General features: G+C 46.8%; 1 protein-coding gene across 1 annotated transcript in view; it reads right to left on the bottom strand.

Annotated features, from left to right (window-relative positions):
• Positions 1 to 21,754, bottom strand: part of ZNF740 (zinc finger protein 740) — a 49,408-nt gene that overhangs the window by 6,337 nt on the left and 21,317 nt on the right. The window contains exons 5-7 of the mRNA XM_040425791.1: positions 19,632 to 19,755; positions 19,350 to 19,468; positions 10,694 to 10,770 (exon numbers count right to left, since the gene is read on the bottom strand). Coding sequence (XP_040281725.1) covers positions 10,694 to 10,770; positions 19,350 to 19,468; positions 19,632 to 19,755 — 320 coding nt within the window. The remainder of the gene's footprint in view (positions 1 to 10,693; positions 10,771 to 19,349; positions 19,469 to 19,631; positions 19,756 to 21,754) is intronic.

The following is a 21,754-nucleotide window of genomic DNA, read 5'->3' as shown; positions in this document are numbered from 1 at the left end:
TGCTTGTTCTTTTCTATATCAACGCATCAAAGACCTCTTCAGTTGTGAACTACAAACAGCCCACCTGCGTATATAATGGCTGCTCACATATCGGTCATTTGGCTGGGCACAAGTGATAGAGCCAAATACAAATTCAAAGTGCAGACATGGATGGGAAGACAAGGCATAGAAAACAAACAATGGGGAGCCAGGCATTTAAGAAATTATTTTTCAGCCCCATATTTAAAGGGGTTGTCCCATTATAAGAAATTATCTGCTATCCACAGGGTAGGGAATAAGTACCCGAGTCCCCGGAGTGAACGGAGTGCCGTTCATGCATGTGTCCTGCTGCTCCATTCATCTCTAAGAGACTGGAATAACATGCGTTTGGCTGACCTGTTAATATATGTAGAAGACAGACAGCTGTCCACCAACTGCTATCCTATGTATTTGGCCGGCTTTAGGTCTTGCCCCATTATGTACCGTAATTCATCAGTACCAAAACATGACATAACTGGTAAAGTCTGAATCATTGATTAGTATTCTAAAGCAGACATGTCAGGATGAACGAGGTCTGAGCAGAATGTTAAGGAGCAGACTGATCTATAGATTCAGTATAAGGCCTCATGCACACAAGCGTATCTGTTTAGTGGAGTGCATATCACGAATCTGCAAAACAAGGATACTGGCTGCGTGTCCTGCATTTTCCCATTTAGAGCTGTATTAAAAACTGTAGAAAAAATGTGTATAGCAGCACGACAGAAAAATAAAAAGCCTTATCTTGTGGTGGTGCCAGCCGTGTTGGGAGCCAGTCTGGAGTTCCCCCTTGAATGCATTGTATATGAAGAAACCGCAGCACTCACTTGTCTTCAATTCTGTGGAATTTATTTCACCAGCAAAAATGCGACGTTTCGACCGTAATGGTCTTTCTCAAGCAACATTGCTTGAGAAAGACCAATACGGTCGAAACGTCGCATTTTTGCTAGTATATTAAAAACTGGATTTTTGTACTCACCGTAAAATCCTTTTCTCGTAGGATGCATTGGGGGGACACAGCACCATGGATATATGCCCAGCTGCCACTAGTAGTAAAAAGTGTTGGGTCCTAGTCGCTGGGCTATACCCACTACACATGCAGGAGCAAAACAGTAGGTAGAAAAGCAGTAGAAGCACAACTGAAAAAAATGAGAAGCCAACAAGTCCTAAACCAGAGAGGACCAACAATAGAAAAAACGATCCAAAGAGGGTGGGATCTGTGTCCCCCAATGCATCCTACGAGAAAAAGATTTCACGGTGAGTACAAAAATCCAGTTTTCTCATGAATAACATTGGGGGACACAGCACCATGGGACGTCCTAAAGCAGTCCCCGAGGGAGGGCAGAAAGCAGCCATGCAACGCAACTCACGGCTGCTTGCAGAACTCTGCGACCCAAACTGGCATCAGCAGAAGCCAAGGAGTGGATGTGGTAAAACTTGGAAAACGTATGAACAGAGGCCCATGTGGCGGCCTTGCAGGCCTGATGTCGAACCGCCCAAGCCACAACCGCCCTAGTGGAGTGATCGGTCAACCGAAAGGGAGTAACACTACCCTTTGCCACATAGGCCTCCCTGACAGCTGACCGAATCAGACGGGATATGGTGGCCTCGGAGGCTTGCAGGCCCTTGCGAGGGCCCTCAGGGACTACGAAGAGGGAGTCCGACCGGCAGAAGGACTCAGTCACCCGAAGGCGGAGGCGAGGTACCGAAGTAGCGCGCCCGCAGGGGGAGCAACTAAAGTGGCAGCCCACGATGGAGCACCCATCTGCAGCAGGTGAAAAACCTGCATAAGGAAGAAAAACATTGAGATGAAAAAATAAAACAAAATAACAGCAAGACCTGCAGAAAAAAAAAGCAGATTGTGTCTGCCTCCTATAGACAGACACTAGAAAAAAAACTGGTTTGCTCCTGCATGTGCAGTGGGTATAGCCCAGATAGGGAGAGCCAACACTTCACTTCTAGTGTCAGCTGGGCATATATCCACGATGCTGTCTCCCCCAATGCCATTCACGAGAAAATGCCTATTCTTGTCTGCAAAATCGAAAATAATGGGACATATTCTATCTTTCCTGCGAGACAGCAGAACGCATTTTTTTGTGTGGCCCCACTGAAATGAATGATCCACAAAAAAAAAAGTGAATTGGATGTGGACTAAAAATATGGTCATGCGCATGGGTCTAACTTGTATTTTCCTGATCTAAAGTTCAGCGGGAGGAGTGTCTCAGTGACCACCCACCTAAGACCAGAATAAGCAGGTACATTTTGTATATCCACATTATACTGAATCTTTTCCCTCTAGGCGAAATTTTTATCTGCTCACCTCCTCCTTCTCTAGAACATGCTGCTGGCACATTAAGTTCCTTAAAGCGATCCTCCAATTCAAAAAGGGGAATGAACAGAATACTTATATGGTGCCCTCCTTTTCAGTCGCATATCTACAGATTCCTGGGTCCTCTTCTGTCATCCAACATGGCCGCACAGCATCCATACTGATGCACGCTGTGACTCTTCTCGCTGGTCCAGCTCTGGTTCTTGGATTGGATTGGCCAGCACTGGTTATGTAGTCTTAAAAGCGGTGTGCCAATCTCAGGTGGCAGAAGAGGATCCTAGGAATTGGCAGATCTGCAGCTAAAAAAAAAATGAAAAGGAGGGCACCATCTGTGTTCAGGTTGTCCCCCAATTAGTTTTGATCCGCATCCGATCCGCAAAACATGCAGTCAGCACGTGGATTTCATCATTGTGCTGTCCTCATCCATGTGGAGGTCCTGCAAATTATTAAACATGTCCGTTTCAGGACAAGAATAGCCAGTTCTAGTAAAAAAAATGTGGCATGCACACAGCCAGTATCCATATTTTGTGGATCCGCGGTTGGCAGAACGCAAAATGGATATGTTTTTTTCCTTGAACCGGAGGGTCGCTTTAATAAATTTTACAGTTCTGTCACTGTGTTTTAAACGTTATGTACCTAGATAAAAAACACAGCTGAAGCAGAGGATATGTATAAAAAAATCACAAGTTTATTTAAATATTCTACACACACTTGTAATAGGAAGGGGAAAGGATACAACAGACTGTACAATGTTATAAAACTACACTTATTCAGAAAAATGTCACTAGTCTAATGTTAAAACCAAGAATCGCTAAAAAGTAAAAATAAAGTGGAAAAAAAATCTACACCTGCTAACAATGGAACTGATGACAATCTATGTAAAGAGCACAGGCGAGTGACAGCGACTTTACATTAAAGCTAATCATCATTTGGCTGGACAGCGCCATACAGAAACATTATGAAAATAGTTCAGACTTTACAATTATTACAAAAATCTTAAAATAAATGAGACATTTTATTCTACATGAATTCATATGTATTAGGGTTAATGGGAAATGTGGCTAATAAACAGCTACTAGGCCAGATTCACACGCAACGGATTTGTTGTGAAATTCATATTGAAGTACAGTACAATGAAGAGATTCTGCCGCATGCCCTATATGTTGCATCAAGATCCGCATGGAACATGGATTTTGAGGCTCGTTCAGTAGCATAATTTAAAGGGAATGCTGCTATAACACAGTCTAAAGTTGATAAAACTATCCTCCTAAAAGGGGGGAACCAGCCAGGGGACCACCACAGCTGAGAGCACTTCATAGTGAAGCTCTGCCCTGGGCACTTGCAGGAATAGATCCTAGCAGAATAAGGCTACTTTCACATCTGCGCTTTCCCTTTCCGGTATTGACATCCGTCATAAGATCTCAATAGCGGGGGAAAATGCTTCAGTTTTGTCCCCATTTGACAAAACTGAACTGAAGGGAACGGAGTCACCAGAATGCCTTCCGTTCCGTTTCATTGCGTTCCCATGACACACAAAAAAAAAATATCACAGCAAGCAGCACTTTTGAGTGCGTACTGAGATGCGGAGCAAGACGGATCCGTCATGACTCCCAATGTAAAGCCTCATGCACACGTCCGTGGAACACTGACCGTGTGATACCGGCCTGGATTTCTTCTGAGTGCAGGAGCGCACAGAGTCATTGGTTGCTATAGATCATACCAGTGTATTACCGTACTGCGGCGGCAGCAGGAAGCGCACGGCCTCATAGCAACCAATGACACCGTGCGCTCCTGCACTCAGAAGAAATCCAGGCCGGTGTTGCACGGACGTGTGCATGAGGCTTAAGTCAATGGTAACGGATCCGTTTTCTCGGACAAAAGACAAATTGACTTACATGGCTATGTTAGAGATAATACAACCAGATCTGTTCATAACGGATGCAGACGGTTGTATTATCGGGACGGAAGCGTTTTTGTTGATCTATGACGGATCTAGCAAAAACGCAGATTTGAAAGTAGCCTAAAAGTTCATATTCACACTGCAGCACATAACAAAAGGAAATTATAAAGATATGTTTGTCCTGCTCTCCAAAGCCCCTACCTAGTGTTGTCAGCAACACTGACAGACCCCTTTCACACGAATATGTATGCCATCTCACAAACAGGGATAAGCAAAAAATTTTGAGAGTGGCTCTTTAAAATTGTCATCCAATACTCGCTAGTCCATGAAAGACCTTTATCCTTCCCCTGGTGTCACTGAATATGTATTAGCTTATTAAAGAGGACCTTTCACCAGGATACATGTATTGAAATAGTTATAGTACCTTACAGTGCAGCCCCCAGTGAGGTCTTTTTCCGCTTTTATTTTTCTTTTTTCAAAGGACCCCCTCTTTCGTCCACTGTGGTCCCCATTTGTTTTGGCGCCTCATATGCTAATGAGGCGATTCGGTTCAACTAGGCGGGGACTCGCGGGAGAAGGAGCTGCTCCTTCTCCCTGGCTAAGAGCGGGGCGCTCTGATTGGATGCGCTCGCAGCCAGGGAGAAGATAACCGCGCCCAGGACAAATTCAAGTCCCTGCCTAGTTGAACCGAATCGCCTCATTAGCATATAAGGTGCCAAAACAAACGGGGACCACAGCGGACTAAAGGGGTGGTGGGTCCTTTGAGAAAAAAAAAACAAAAAACGGAAAAACCTCACTGGGGACCGCACTGTAAGGTAATATAACTATTTCAATACATGTATCTTGGTGAAAGGTCCTCATTAACAGCCAAAATGGACTAAAATGTGTATGGCTATGTAGATGGATCGATCATTCCTCAGATGACTGTTTATCTAATGTGTATGGTGCCCGTATAAGATCTCACAGTTTTTAGCGCAGTTTGCTGACAGTCCGGTGTAAGTATAAAGGTGGATCACACCAAAAATAAAATGTTGGAGCAAAAGCGTACTTTTTTTTTTGTTACGCTGTTCGACCAGACGGTCCATCAGATATTTATACATCTCTATGTGATAGAATTACATTTTAAAAGTAAAATACACATTATATGCAGCACTGTCAATTAAACAGCACTCCTGTAACTAGAGAAACTACAGGACCAAGTGGATCTCTTAAAGTGACAGATCTGGTTAGTGATCACTTTGATAGTGCTAGAAACTAGCAAATATAAGCACGATGTTCTGCAGTGACATTAAAGGAAACGTAACAGAAAAGCTGGACACTGAACACTGGACTTGGGCTACTTTCACACTGGCGTTTTGGCTTTCAGTTTGCGAGATCCGTTCAGGGCTCTCATAAGCGGTCCAAAATGGATCAGTTTGCATTCTAATGCATTCTGAATGGAAAATGATCCGCTCAGAATGAATCAGTTTGCATCAGTTCAGTCACCATTCCGCTCTGGAGGCGGACACCAAAACGCTGCCTGCAGCGTTTTTCTGTCCGCCATGTGGCGCGGAGCAAGGCACACAATGTAAGTCAATAGGGATGGATCAGTTTTCTCTGACACAATAGAAAACGGATCCGTCATGGCTATAGAAGACATAATACAACCAGATCTGATCACGACGGAGGCATGCGGTTGTATTATGGTAACGGAAGCGTTTTTGCAGATCCATGACGGATCAGCAAAAAACGTTAATGTGAAAGTAGCCTAAAGCATCTTTTTTACATCTGTCATCAGACTTTATAAGCCAAAGCCAGGAGTGTAATCAAAATGCAGAAGAAGCGCAAATCTTTTCATTATACTTTTCTCTGTAGGTTCCACTCCTAGTGGTGGCTTCTAAATATGGATGAAAAATACTGACCAGAATACTGCCATGTGATACACAATGCTGTGATGTCTGCTTGTAGTTATGTTACAGGGGTTGTGTCATCTCACACTTTGATGGCATATCACTAGGATACGCTGCCAATGTCAGATACATAGGTGTCACACCTACCTCCAGAAGGACAGTGAAGGACGGCACGCTCTCTATTCATTTCTATGGGATGTCTGAAAACAGCTGAGCAAGCACACTCGGCTATTTTTTTGAAGTCCTATAGAAATGAATGAATGGAGAGCGCATCACACAAGCATGCCCACCACTCCGTTCACATACTTCTGTGTCCACTTGAGATCTGTCAATAAAATGGAACATATCTGCCCCGCACAACATATATACGTGCAGACCACATTTCTAACCGTTAGCTATGTTTTCAGATATATCTGGTGGGGTTTGGATTTTGTACATCAGATAACTGGGACACTTGGGTCTATTTTTTATTTAAATAAAAATGCAATAAGTAATTAAGGTATTCGTAATTTAAAAAAATTGTGTTTTTTTTACTCCATGTAAACTAGTTCCTTTATCCTCCTCTTTGTATCTCCTGGACTGTTACCTTCCAGGTCACTGATTGTTAAATAGTCAGGCCTATAGTCAGAGATGCATAAGCCAAAAATATCCAAAGCACGCCTCCTTCAGGCCAGTATGTCTTGGGATACCATTTGTTGTGTGGTAGATTAGCGTTGCAGACTATACTACTTTATACGGAGGTCTACAGTTGTGTGGTACATGCTACACCTTTTCTCCTCCATTTTTTTTTTTTACATTAGTCATTGCCTCTGCCTACACCATGTTTATCCCACCAAGAGAATTATAGCCGTCATCGTGCCATTCCAAAACCTCAACCTACTATCCTAAGGAGATTACCTTGCAGCAGCTCTAAACTGACAAAAGGTTTGCCCTCCTACACAGAATTTAAAGGGAACCTGTCACCACAACGCAATCTTCAGGCAGCATGTTTTAGAGCAGGAGGAGCTGAGCAGATTGATATATAGTTTTACGGGAAAAGATTCAGTAAAACATGTAAATTATACATTTAAATGTCTGCTCATTCTGGGCTTTGATGTTGCCTGCAGATTGTTTTGCATTATGTGGTGACAGGTTCCCTTTAAAGGGGTATTCCAGTTAGATTAAGTTATCCCCTAGTCACAGGATAGGGGATAACTATCATATTGGTGGGGGTCCTACCGGTGGGTCCACTACCAATCACAAGAACGGGAGGCCCTGCTCCCCTTGCAATAAATGGAGCGGCTGGTCGGGCATGCATGCCCCAGCGACGTTCATTTTTACGGAAGTTCTGGAGATAGCCGAGTACAGCGGTAGGACCCCTATCGATCTAATAGTTATTCCCTATTCTTTGGATAGGGGATAACGTAATCTAACCAGAATACCCCTTTAAGTTCAGAAAAAGCAGAGATCTTATAAATTATAAAGTTTTGCTGAATGTTTTCCCATTAAACTATATTTGCTCAGCATCTCCTGCTCTATAACATGCTGCCTGCAGATTGCTCTGCACTTACATTCTGACAGCTGGCTGCTCACAGACGGGCAATATTTTGTATATCATGTTATAATTGTTAATTGCATAGTACTGCGAACATAAAACAAAAAAAATATATATTCTTATGAACATTAGGGTCCATTCACACGACCGGAAGTGTTTTGCAGTCCGCAAATTGCAGATTCGCAAAACACGGGTACCGGCCTTGTGCATTCCGCATGTTGCTGAATGCATACGGCCAGCCCTATGAAAGAAATGGCAGTTTTTGTCTGTCATTGATGACATGAATAGGGCATGCTCTATCTTTTCTGCGGGGCCGCAGAGCGGAACTATGGATGTGGACAGCACACGGTGCGCTGTCCGCATGTTTGGTGGCCCCACTGAAATGAAAGGGCCTGCGGACCCAGAAATGCGGTCGTGTGAATGGGCCCTTAAGTGTCTGTTTATCCCTAAAACCCATCGGTCTAACCTAATACAATAGAATAAAATTAAAGAACCTATTCGTTCGGGAAAGTCATTAGTCAAACTGAACAAATTGCTATTTTAAAAACCAAAACATAACTTACAAAATATAAAATGCCATAAAGAATTTCATTCATTCAACCAAAAAGGAACTGATCTCTGAGGTGCCCTTACACATAAAAGAGTAAAGGATGCCAAACCCACGGACTACCTTGTGTGCCTGGTGGAAATTCAGCGTGCACAATCTTGTGTGTTCACAGGAGATAAGCCGCAGCCAAAAGGTGTCTGACAACGGAATATTCCACCCTCCCCTTTGGGAACACATGCACACAGTCTGGTAGAAGATACAAAGCGCCAATAAATTAGGCAGAGGCTAGCATTTCCCCACAACCTCCGCAGCGGTCACTCACTGGTGATCGTGCAACAAAATTTTACCTACTGCAATCAGAGATCAGGACAAAGAAACATGGACTCTGAATGGTGGCTAGAAGTGACAAAGCCAATGAGACCGTTTTTATACATAGGATCCAGTGACAACATAAAAATGCCACAACGCCTAGAGAGCTTTACGATCTGATTTCTGTGGCCAGAAAGCGATAAACCCCTTTTAACAACTTAGAGATATTTGCATTTCAGATTTGGCCCCCTAATGCTACAAAAATAATTTGAAATGCTCAGACTATAAAATAGAAATATAATAAGCAAAACTATTCATTTGAACTGTCTAACTCTTTACAACAATTCTAGCCTGCACAATAAACCTGCCGTGGTACGAGGACATAATAGGGTTAATAGAGGACTGAAACGCAAGGGGTTGCTACAAGAGTAATGAAATGTTATAAAGCATATTTCTGTCAATTAAAATAGCTGTACGGTCATTGCTACACGCGGAAATCTACAAACACTTAATACAAACATTTTCATTGACTTTCTACACCCTGTGCAACCTGTACAATGGTAGAAAAGTCAGACAGGCAGGAAAGCAATGGTTAAATGGATTTACAGGATTAGAAAAGACATGGCTGCTTTCTTCCAAAAACAGCACCACTCTTGTCCACAGGATGCGTGTGGCATTGCTCCATTCACGCTAATGAAATCCACGGAGAGTGGCATGATTTCAGGAAGAAAGCAGCAAAGTTTATTTTTTTATTTGGGCAACCCCTTTTACGGGAACCTGCTACTAGGTTTGGGGCCACCAAACCACCAGCATGTTAATGCAGCCGGGGTTTATTGGTCTTAACAAGCTCATGCCAAAAACTGTTGAATTCGGCAACCGCACTTCACTGCACATGCTGTGTACTGTCCTTACTTTCATCTGCACAATGCGCACGTGCCCACTGCCGCCTGACTCATCTTGGGTTATTTTACTACCTACTAACTAATGTTGAGATGGATGGTTTTGACATGACCATGGTTAGAAAGCTAAACCCCAGCTTTTTAACAACATGCTGGTGGCTTAGTGGCTCCAAGCTAAGTAGAATGTTCCCTTTCAAGGGTTTGGCCCATCTGAGACACTGCTGGCATATCGTTACTATATGCCATCAATATCAGATAGAAGCGAGTTACAGAGGTGGGACCCAAAACGATCTCCAGAACACGTTTCCCGAAGTGAAGGATACGGTATGCTTTCCTTTTATCACTTTGGGAATTCCAAAAATAGCCAAGCGAGCGTAATTGGCGGCTTTCAGAAGTTCCTTAGCAGTGAACGGAGAGCACACCACACAAGTGCGGCCACCTCTCCATTCCCTTCTATGGCGCTCGCCTATTTTAAGAACTCCCACAGCGATGAATGGAGGGCGGCCATGCATGCTGCGCTCACAGTTCACTTCGGGGGTCACGTTCTAGAGATAGGAGCGGGTTCCCAGAGGTGGAACCTGCACCCATATGACATTCATACCAACTTCTAGTGAGATGCCGTCAATGTCCTAGCTGGACCAACCCCTTGCAGTATATATTTGGATGCATTATTGGAAATACATCCACTGGCAGAATCCTACTACAAAAAGGAAGCTGCAGGTGAATTTTTCCACAACTTAAAATCAACCGGTCAACAGGCTACAGAGTGTTTAAGGAAAGTTAGTAGCCCATGCTCCAAAGGAGGAGGAGGACTGACAGACGAAGTACAACCAAAGGCTTGCAAGGCTTGATAAAGAAGTTTCCAAACATATTACCCTGTGTACCTTTATACTGGAGATGTGCTGTGCACACAACCCTTGTGGGCCACAGAAAGACTCCTTCGTCTGTCACTGAAAACATTGGCTATTTAACAATTTTCCAAAAAGCATATAGGCAAGCAGGGTCGCTCTAAAAGAGTCGCTCTACAAAGATATATATTTGTATATACACATTTATATAGTTCATAACTCATGAGCACAATTCTGAACTGGAAGTGGTTTGTTTCTATTTTAAAAAAAAATTATCTTGTTACCAGTCCTGTGCCCTCCGAGAGTTTTTCAGATGCTGAAACAGAACAGGACTGAGTATATTCATGTGCTGAGTGAAAGAACATAAACTGAATGTAGAGATTACAGGGCGTCCCAAACACATTCATAAGCTACAACACATACTCTGATTCGGCAATTTTGGTGTGGCAGCCCTGGCACATCCTCTTATGCTTCAGAAGTCTGTCTGTCCGTGAAAAAGCCTAGAGAGAAAAAGAGAAAAAAAAACACGATTGCAATCGTTCACCAAAAAGAACGTCCAGGTATTACTGAAGACAACTGAAGTCAGTAAGTAACTACATTCACAGCAAAGGTGGGCTCTATTAATATTATTACTACTATATTTGAGGTAGTAGTAATATGTACTGTTCAAACAAATGCCAAAGGGAACATTAGAAAGATACTTTTAAATAATTTCCCATGGTCCAACCAAACATACAGCCCCTATATGACATGCACCTACACTAAGATGTATTATTATGGGTGCCATTCACACGTCCGTAGTGTAATGCGGATGCGTAATACACCCGGCCGACACCCCCATTGAACTGCTTATTCTTGTCCGCGATTGCGGACAATAGGACATGCTCTATTTTTTTCCGGAGCCGCGGACCAGAAGATCGGGGGCGCGCTCTGGAAATGCGGATGCGGACAGCACACTGTGTGCTGTCCGCATCCATTCCAGCCCCATAGAGAATGAATGGGTCCGCACCTGTTCCGCAATTTGCGGAACAGATGCGGACCCATTCTACGGACGTGTAAATGGACCCTTAAAGGGGTTATCCAGGAAAAGATATTTATGACATATCCTGAGGATAGGACATCAGCATAAGATCTGTGGGGGTGCAATACCCAGGACTCTTCCTAAGCCAGTGACATCACCAAGCACTGCCCCTATACAATGTATGGCGCTGTCCTTGGAAAGCTGCCAGGAGCCTGCATCACTCACTAGAGCTCCGGTGAGCACAGCGGCTCCCTGAAACCGCTAATCAGCAGGGGTGCCTATCCTGAGGATGTCATCATTATCTTTTCCAGGATAGCCCCTTTAATAAAACAATACCTTGCAGCATTGCACAAGCCACTGCTCCGAAGCAGAGCCTCTGCCTTTGCTCTGTTAATCAGAGCAAGGGCACAGGAAATTGTCATGGCCAGGCTAAATGAAAAGCCCTGTCAATCTTGCGGCAGGTGGGCTCTTGTTTACCTGTGGAGGGCTGTCTCCCTGCTGATGAGACAAATCCTCTTATATTTATTAAGCCTGCATTATGATTTTTCGGCAGATGATCGCTAACGAGCGTTCGCATGAACGCTCATTAGTGAACATCTTGCGGCGTAATACTGCCAAATGCTCGATCATTGGGCGATTCATATCTTTTGACATGTTAAAAAAGTTATCAGTACAGCCTTTAGAATCAATTCATCTGCTCATCTCTAAAGCAGATGCTTCACTGATTAAATTTAGAATCTGTTCCAAAAATGTTATCACAGGCAGCATAACTGCAGACGTAGCCTTAGAGAAGACATGTGATCTCATCATAAGACCACACAGGTGAGAGGGCAGGCTGGGTAGTGACTACCATTACACATGATAACAGTGTAGTGATAGTCCCTTTTTAACCAGACATAATTAACACAATAAGCAGGGGGAAAAAACGAGATTTTTGTATAACTTACCAGTAAAATCTCTTTCTCGCTCTTCCTTGGGGGACACAGGAAACCTTGGGTATAGCTCATCTCCATAGGAGGCGTGACACTAAGTGAAAGACTGTTAAGCCCCTCCTCCAGCAGCTATACCCTCAGCCTGGAGCGAGCGACTACCAGTTATGTGCCCAAGTAGTTAAAACAAAAGCAAGGATCAACCAAATTAACACCAACAAGTCAAAACTCCCGTCAGGGCAACCAAAACAATGGGTGGGTGCTGTGTCCCCCAAGGAAGAGCGAGAAAGAGATTTTACTGGTAAGTTATACAAAAATCTCGTTTTCTCGCCCAATTCCTTGGGGGACACAGGAAACCTTGGGACGTTCAAAAGCAGTCCACAAATAGGGAGGGACCACAACCCAAGAAGAATTAAAGCACCATAGGCATTAAGGCACCACCGCCTGCAAGATCAGGCGGCCCAAAGCAGCATCCGCCGATGCATAAGTGTTCACCTTGTAGAACTTGGTGAAGGTGTGCAAAGAAGACCAGGTGGCCGCCTTACACAATTGTTCAGCCGAAGCTCGATTTCGCTGAGCCCAGGAAGCCCCGACCGCTCTGGTAGAATGAGCGGTAACACCAAAGGGCGGTTCCCTGCCCTTAGCACGGTAAGCCTCAGCAATAGCCATCTTGATGAAGCGGGCAATAACCACTTTAGATGCCGCCAGCCCCCTGCGCGGACCCTCCGGAACCACAAATAGAGAATCCGAGCGCCGAAAGGGTCTAGTTACATCCAAGTAGATCCTCAGAGCCCTAACAACATCCAGACGGTGAAGATCCCGTTCCCGAGGATGAGACGGGGACGGGCACAGAGAAGGAAGGACAATATCTTCATTCAGGTGAAAAGCGGACACCACCTTCGGAAGGAAATCCAGAACCGGGCGGAGAACCACCTTGTCCTGGTGAAAAACCAAGAGGGGTTCTATGCAAGAAAGTGCCGCCAATTCAGACACACGCCGAAGAGACGTGATGGCAACGAGGAAAAAAACTTTGCAAGACAACAAGCGAAGGGAAACCCTGCGCAGAGGCTCGAAAGGAGAAGATTGGAGAGCCGTCAGCACAACATTAAGATCCCAAGATGGAACGGGAGCGCGATACGGGGGAGCATAGTGAGCAACCCCCTGAAGAAAAGTTTTAACTGGACCGAGCGGAGCCAGAGGTCGCTGAAAAAGGATCGAAAGCGCTGAGATCTGACCCTTTAGGGTACTGAGACCCAAACCCAAGTCCAGACCAGACTGCAAGAAGGATAAAATCGTGGGGAGAGAAAACCGAAGGGGATGAACATCTAAGGTCTCGCAGAAATTCAAATAGGCCCGCCAGGTTCGGTAATAAATCCTGGACGATGCCGGTTTACGCGCACGAATCATGGTACGGACCACGTCAGCAGAAAACCCCCGCCGCGTTAGGACCGCGGTTTCAATAGCCACGCCGCTAAACGTAGCGACTCTAAATGCTGGTGGAAGATCGGCCCTTGAGAGAGGAGATCTTCTCTTAGAGGCAGAGGCAAGGGGGCGTCTGCCAGGAGCAACATAAGGTCGGCGTACCAAGGACGACGAGGCCAATCCGGGGCTATTAGGATCGCAGGCGTGCCCTCCGCCGCGATCTTCCGAAGGACTCGTGGAAGAAGAGGCAGGGGCGGAAAAACGTAGAGGAGAGAGAACTCCGTCCAGGGAAGGACGAGCGCGTCCGCGCCGTAAGCGTCCGGATCCTTGGTTCTGGCCATGAAGGTGGGGAGCTTGTGGTTAAATCTGGAGGCCATGAGATCCACGTCCGGACGACCCCAACGGAGGCAAAGAGACTCGAAGACGTCGGGGTGCAGAGACCACTCGCCCGGGTCGATCGTCGTCCGGCTGAGGAAATCCGCCGCCCAATTGTCCACTCCCGGGATGTAAATGGCCGAAATGGCTGAAACATGAACTTCCGCCCAGCGAAGGATTAGAGACACCTCCCTCATTGCCGCCGCGCTGCGAGTGCCCCCTTGATGATTTATGTATGCCACAGCCGTGGCATTGTCCGATTGGACACGAACAGGGTGACCCTGAAGTCCAATGCCGGAGTGAGAGGAGAACCGCCCTCAGCTCCAGAACGTTGATTGGCAGTTTGGACTCCGATGGAGACCAAGTGCCTTGTACGGACCGAGGAGGAAACACCCCCCCCCAACCCCGCAGACTGGCATCGGTGGTAATCACCAACCAAGTTATCGGTAGGAAGGACTTCCCTTGGAGAGGGGTCCGTAACCACCAGAGTAGAGAGGAGCGAACCTGGGGGGGGGAAGGGGAAAGTGCTGATCCAGACTTTCCTGGGACTTGTCCCATGCGGACAGAATGGCAGTCTGAAAGGTGCGGGAGTGATACTGCGCGTAAGGGATTGCTTCGAAACAGGACACCATCTGTCCCAAGACCCGCATGCTGAACCGGAAGGAAGGACGGCGGTGGTTCAGAAGGCTCCGAACCGACCGATGAAGGAGCTGGCGCTTCTCTGACGGAAGCCGAACCTCCGCTGCATCTGTATCCAGCAGCATCCCCAGAAAGATCAGTTGCCTGGATGGAACAAGAGCGGATTTGGGAAGATTGATAATCCAACCGAACCGGCGTAAGGTTTGTAGCGAGAGGTCCACACTGGCAGATGTCAGTGACAGAGAGGGTGCCTTGATAAGGAGATCGTCCAAATATGGAAGAAGAAAAACTCCCCTGGAACGAAGTAAGGCGAGGACAGGGGCTAGGACCTTTGTGAAAACGCGAGGGGCCGTCGCCAGCCCGAAGGGGAGGGCAACGAACTGGTAGTGGTCGGACCCCACTGCAAAGCGCAGAAAGCACTGATGACACCGAGCGATTGGAATATGAAGGTAGGCGTCCTGGATGTCGATAGAGGCCAGGAACTCCCCTTTTTCCAGAGAGGCCACCACCGACCTGAGAGACTCCATCCGGAATCGCTGAAGACGAAGGAAACGGTTTAACCGTTTTAGATCCAGAATGGGACGAACCGAGCCTTCTTTTTTGGGGACCACAAAAAGGTTCGAATAGAACCCTTTGAATCTTTCTTCCATGGGAACCGGAGCGATGACCCCTTTGTCCAGAAGGGTGCGAGTGGCAGTAAAGAAATCGGCCGCCCCTTGGGGATCCCGGGGAACCCGGGAGCGAAAGAACCGAACTGGGGGGAGGGACGTAAACTCAAGTTTGTACCCGCAGACACAACTTCGAGAGCCCAGGCGTCGGAGACGTGCGCCTGCCAGAAGTCCCTGAACAGGAAGAGACGTCCCCCCACCCGGGCGGGTGGGGGCGCACCTTCAGGTAGTGTTCTGCTTGGTCGCGGGAGGGCGAGCAGGTTGTGACTTGCGCCAGGAGGGCTGGGTCCGAAAAAAAGGTTTCTTACGTCTGTCTTGGACAGAGCTAGGGGATGGACCTGAAGAGGCGCGAGGTGCGGGAGCCCTGCGGGAAGACCTGAAGCGAGAAAAAATGGGACGGCCTCGAGTGGTGGTCCTAGTCCTAGATTGAGGAAGATGCGCCCCCGTGGCTTCGGATATGATTTCATCCAAGCGGGTCCCGAACAATCGAGAACCAGTAAAGGGAAGGCCAGTAAGAGACCGCTTTGACGAGGAGTCCGCCGTCCAAACCTTTAACCAAAGCTCCCTCCTGGCCGAAACGGCCAGGGCAGACGAACGGGCTATGAGAGCCCCCGCATCAAGGGATGCTTCACAGACGAATTTGCCAGCTTGAACGATAAGTTGGGCTAGAGCACGGAGGTCCTGAATAGGGACGTCGGATTTAAGCTCCTGATCCAGCTGAGAAGCCCACTCTGAAATCGCTTTTCCAGCCCAAGCGGAAGCAAAGACCGGCCGGAGGGCGGAACCGGAGGCTGCAAAGATACCTTTGGTAATGGCCTCTATACGGCGATCCTCAGTGGATTGTAAGGAAGAGCCATCAGCAACGGGAATAGCCGTGCTTTTTGCCAAACGGGCCACCGGGGGGTCGACACTGGGTGGTGACGCCCAGTTTGTAATGCAATCCGCCGGGAATGGATAACAGATATCCAACTTCTTAGGCGGGGTAAAACGGGCATCAGGGCGGGCCCAGGCCTTGGAAACCACCGACGAGAAGTCAGTGTGGAGGGGAAAAACTGCAGACATCTGTTTTTGGCGAAAAAAGGAAACACTGTTTTTTTCAGAATTAGGAGGATCATCGTGAATCTTAAAGGTATCACGAATATTGTTAATAAGATGGCCCACAGCAGAAGCCAGTTTTAAAGGCAAGGCCGAGTCCATATCACAATCTGAATCAACTAGTTCCCCTTCAGAGGGCATATCCTGTATCGAGGAAGGGCCCGACTGAGAGCGCACCCTTGGGGGTGATACTGAAGCATCCGAGGATGATAGGCGCTCCGCCCTAGACCGCTTCTGGGGTTGACGGGCTCTGGAGGTGTCACCTGGAGAGAGGGACTCAGACGGGTCAGCTTAGATAGCGGACCCGGAGGGCCCAGCAGGGGAAATATCCGGCTGCGATAAGGGCAATACCTCTGCAAGGCGGCCCACAACGTTAGAGAGGCTGACCACAGCCTGGGAAAGGGATCTAGCCCAGTCAGGGGGATCCAATAGGCCAGGGGGTGACACAACAGATGGCGGACCCTGTAATGGGGCTTTGCAAGCCGAGCAATGCGGGTCAGGCTGCCCTTGAGGGAGGGGCGCCTTACATGCGGTGCAGGTGTGATACCAAGGACCGGCCGGCGCTGAGGGGTCAGACATGTTGGCTGAAGTAATATAAAAGCGTCCAGTCCAGAGGGCTGCAGAGCTAGAAAGGGTCAACAGTCCTACCAGGTCACAGTGGGAGCGGACGACAACAGCAGCGACAACAGCAGCAGCAACAGCAGCAGCAACAGCAGCAGCAACAGCAGCAGCAACAGCGGCAAATCCTGGGGTAAAACCTGAGGTAAAAACGATCCGTCCTGAGAGCAGGCACGAAGAGGAGGCGGGGCATGCAAGGAGCAGGAAGAAAGACGTCCGCCCCCCCGACTGAATGTCTAACATGTACAGGAGAAGCGGAACGAAGCTCCACCCCCCGCCGGAACTTTCGCGCACGCGATTCAAACAAATATGCCGCCGAGAAAATATTGCCCCCCGACCACCTCCTTATACACCGGCGGCGAATGACACACCGGTAGCCGGCAAGAGAAGTCAGCCGGCAGCTGAACACAGCGGCAGCACTGGCCGAGATAACAAAAGGCGGCAAGGCGGCCCCACAAGGCCGCAGCACCTGAGGTAAACTTGTGCAGTAAACCCTCCCCCACGAGCACCGCTCCGTCCTGCTCCACACACAAGGGGGGGGGAAGCCGACAGTAAGCCTTGTAATGTGACAAGGCTAGGCAGAGGGAACACAGAAGTTAAAACCCTAACAGGAAGGGGTTGGAACGGCTGCATAGCCACCTCACCAGTCGACGTTTTCACCCTCAGTCCATCCAGCAGGGACGCCCCTTCAGCCACTGGCACCGAAGTGGCAGGAAGCTGGAGAGGGGCTTGCAGGCGGGCGACCCTTGTGCTGGCGGGATGCAGGGGAGCTGGGCTTTTCTTCTGTGGGGGAGGCAGCAGTGCGGATAGCCGGCACTGGCGCAGCTCAACCCCGGGAAAACAGAGAGGTCTTTGCGACTCTGTTGTCCCTGTTGAAAAAAGGAAAAAAGTTGAAAATAATAAAAAGAGAAAAAATAAAATCTTTAGCAAAGACAGCTCTGCAGTGCAGAGAGTGTCTTGCCTCCTTGACACTAAGCAAAAAACTGGTAGTCGCTCGCTCCAGGCTGAGGGTATAGCTGCTGGAGGAGGGGCTTAACAGTCTTTCACTTAGTGTCACGCCTCCTATGGAGATGAGCTATACCCAAGGTTTCCTGTGTCCCCCAAGGAATTGGGCGAGAAATAAGAGTTACTGGAACTGACACTATAGTGCAAAGGGAATATTAAATCACACATGGCCATATTTTAGGAACATAAGTAAAACACACTTTAGGCTACTTTCACACTAGCGTTCAGAGCGGATCCGTCTGCTGTCTGCACAGACGGATCCTCTCCTATAATGAAGACGTTTGGATCAATGCAGACGTTTGGATACGTTCAGAACGGATCCGTCTGCATTATAGCTTAGAAAAAATTCTAAGTGTAAAAGTAGTTCAGACGGATGCGTCCAGACTTTACATTGAAAGTCAATGGGGGACGGATCCGTTTGAAGATTGAGCCATATTGTGTCATCTTCAAACGGATCAGTCCCCATTGACTTACATTGTAAGTCTGGACGGATCCGTTTGCCTCCGCACGGCCAGGCGGACACCCGAACGCTGCAAGCAGCGTTCGGGTGTCCGCTTGCTGAGCGGAGCGGAGGCTGAACGCTGCCAGACTGATGCATTCTGAGCGGATCCGCGTCCACTCAGAATGCATTAGGGCAGTACGGATGCGTTCGGGGCCGCTTGTGAGCCCCTTCAAACGGAGCTCACAAGCGGAGACCGGAACGCTAGTGTGAAAGTAGCCTTAATCTGTCAATTTAAGGGTGGAATCATTGTGGGGATCACACTCCGTGTAAGAGTATTATGCTTCGTTCTGGACTTGCAGGAGCACACGGCATTACCATGATTTGCTGTGTGCCTAAGCATGACCTTACTTCTACAGGATCATCGCGACATAGTAAATAACTATAACGCCATGCGCTCCTGCAAGTCCACAACAGAGGATCACGCTCACACACGGAGCACGATTCCCGCAATGGACTCACTTGTGTGAAACAACCATAAGTGTGCATCCACCGCATCTGACATAGGGCGTAGATGGACACTACTACACACTGGTGGTAGAGATGCTGAGGCAGCCACACGACGCCCAGACAGTACGGTGCATCGTAATAAATTCAGTCTAATTACAGTGGAATTTGCCAATTTGAATATAAGCCATTGTTTAATTGAAAGGCCATGTGGCTAAACTATCAATTATACAATAAAACTTACTCCAATACACAAACTATATAGATTAGTAGGCTGTCCTATATTTTTCATTAAAAGATGTCAATAGAATTATATAGATTATATTCAGTCATAAAAACAAACATCAAGGGCGCAAGATACCTGCTGACATCGCTCACACTGGTAGGGTTTCTCTCCACTGTGCACTCGTTTGTGTCTGTCCAGATGATATTTCTGAATGAACTTCATGTCGCACATGTCACATTCATATGGTCGCTCTCCTGGGAAACAAATAGTAAGGATGAAAACTGGGCAAAAAGTTACATAAGATTTCAAACAACCAATAGAATCAATAGTAACAAAATAAGTCTGTATAGCTATGTTACAACCTTTTTTTTGTCCCTGGGGGTGCAACAATGCCTAAAAAAATATTGTGTGTCTTACCCGTGTGGATGTACAAATGTCTCTTAAGATGGTAGCTACTTCTGAAGGCTCCATAACAATGCTCACAGATAAAATTTTTGGGTATGTTCAAGGAATACGGATTGTTCTCCTCTGTTAAGTCCACCTGCAACACAGGTAAATTATTTGTATAAGCACAATGCAAAAAATTTAGTTCCCTGAGCAGACTTCTGCTAGGTAGTTATAATGATTAAAAAAAATTACTGAAGAATATTTTAGTGAAAGATGGGTGACAAGCACACCCAAAAGGGGTTAGATGTAAGGGCTGTTTCACACGAGCGAGTCCATTGCGGGAATCACGCTCCGTGTGCGAGTGTGATCCTCCGCTCTGGACTTGCAGGAGTGCACGGTATTATCATGATTTATAATGCTACAGTCCTGATCAAAAGTTTAAGACCACTTGAAAAATGGCAAAAAAAAAATATTTTACATTGTTGGATCTTAACAAGGTTCCAAGTAGAGCTTCAACATGCAACAAGAAGAAATGAGAGTGAGACAAAACATTTTTTGAGCATTCAATTAATTAAAAATAACGATTAAACTGAAACAGGCTGTTTTTCAGCTGATCCAAAATTTAGGACCACATGCCTTTAAAAGGCCAAATCTGAGCAAAGATGTGGATTCATTGTAATTTTCTGTCAGGTAGTCACACGTTGTGATGGCAAAGGCAAAAAAACTCTCCCTTTTTGAACGTGGTCGGGTTGTTGAACGGCATAAGCAGGGTCTCTCACAGCGCGCCATCGCTGCTGAGGTGGGACGCAGCAAGACAGTCATTTGGAATTTCTTAAATGATCCTGAGGGTTATGGAACAAAAAAGTCAAGTGGAAGACCCAAACAAATTTCATCAGCACTGAGCCGGAGGATCCAATTGGCTGTCCGTCAAGACACTGGACGATCCTCGACCCAAATTAAGGCCCTTACTGGTGCTGACTGCAGCCCCATAACCATCAGACCGCATCTGAGACTGAAGGGCTTCAAAAACAAAAAACGTCTTCAAAGACCTCGTCTCCTTGAACGCCACAGAACTGCTCGTTTGGACTTTGCAAGAGAGCACCAAACATGGGACATTCAAAGGTGGAAGAAAGTTTTATTCTCTGATGAGAAAAAATTTAACCTTGATGATCCTGATAGTTTCCAACGTTACTGGCATGACAAGCAGATCCCAGCTGAGATGTTTTCTACGCGCCACAGTGGAGGGGGCGCCATAATGGTCTGGGGTGCTTTTTTTTTCAGTGGAACAATGGAGCTTCAGGAAGTGGAGGGGCGTCAAACGGCCGCTGGCTATGTCCAGATGTTGCAGAGAGCATTCCTCATGACTGAGGGCCCTCGTCTGTGTGGTAACGACTGGGTTTTTCAACAGGACAACGCTACAGTACACAATGCCCGCAGGACAAGGGACTTCTTCCAGGAGAATAACATCACTATTTTGGCCCATCCTGCGTGTTCCCCTGATCTAAATCCAATTGAGAACCTTTGGGGATGGAGAAATGTTCCCACTCACCTCATGGAAACGCTTGCATCAAGCATGCCGAAACTAATTTTGGAAGTGATAAACAATAACGGCGGAGCTACTCATTGCTGAGTTCATGTTTGGAAGTTGGATTTCTGTTTTGGGGGGGGGGTTTAGTGACAATGAATCCACATCTTTGCACAGATTTGGCCTTTTAAAGGCATGTGGTCCTAAAATTTGGATCAGCTGAAAAACAGCCGGTTTCAGTTTATTCATTGTTTTCATTAAATTGAATGCTCAAAAAATGTTTTGCCTCACTCCCATGTCTTCTTGTTGCATGTTGAAGCTCTACTTGGAACCTTGTTAAGATCCAGCCATGCTAAATATGAGTTTTTGCCATTTTTCAAGTGGTCTTAAACTTTTGATCAGGACTGTGTGTGTCTCTGCATGGCCTTTTTTCCAAAGAATCACAGTGACCTAAAGCTGTCAGTATGATTCTGTAGAAATAAGGTCAAGCAGAGACACATAGCATTATAAATCATGATAATGCCGTGCGCTCCGGCAAGTCCAGAGCGGAGGATCACACTCACACATGGAGAGCGATTCCCGCAATGGACTCGCTTGTGTGAAACAGCCCTAAGAGTACTTAAATGGC

The sequence above is a fragment of the Bufo bufo genome, chromosome 3 (assembly GCF_905171765.1).
Source record: "Bufo bufo chromosome 3, aBufBuf1.1, whole genome shotgun sequence".
NCBI lineage: Eukaryota > Metazoa > Chordata > Amphibia > Anura > Bufonidae > Bufo > Bufo bufo.
This window is presented reverse-complemented; position numbering and strand designations above follow the sequence as displayed.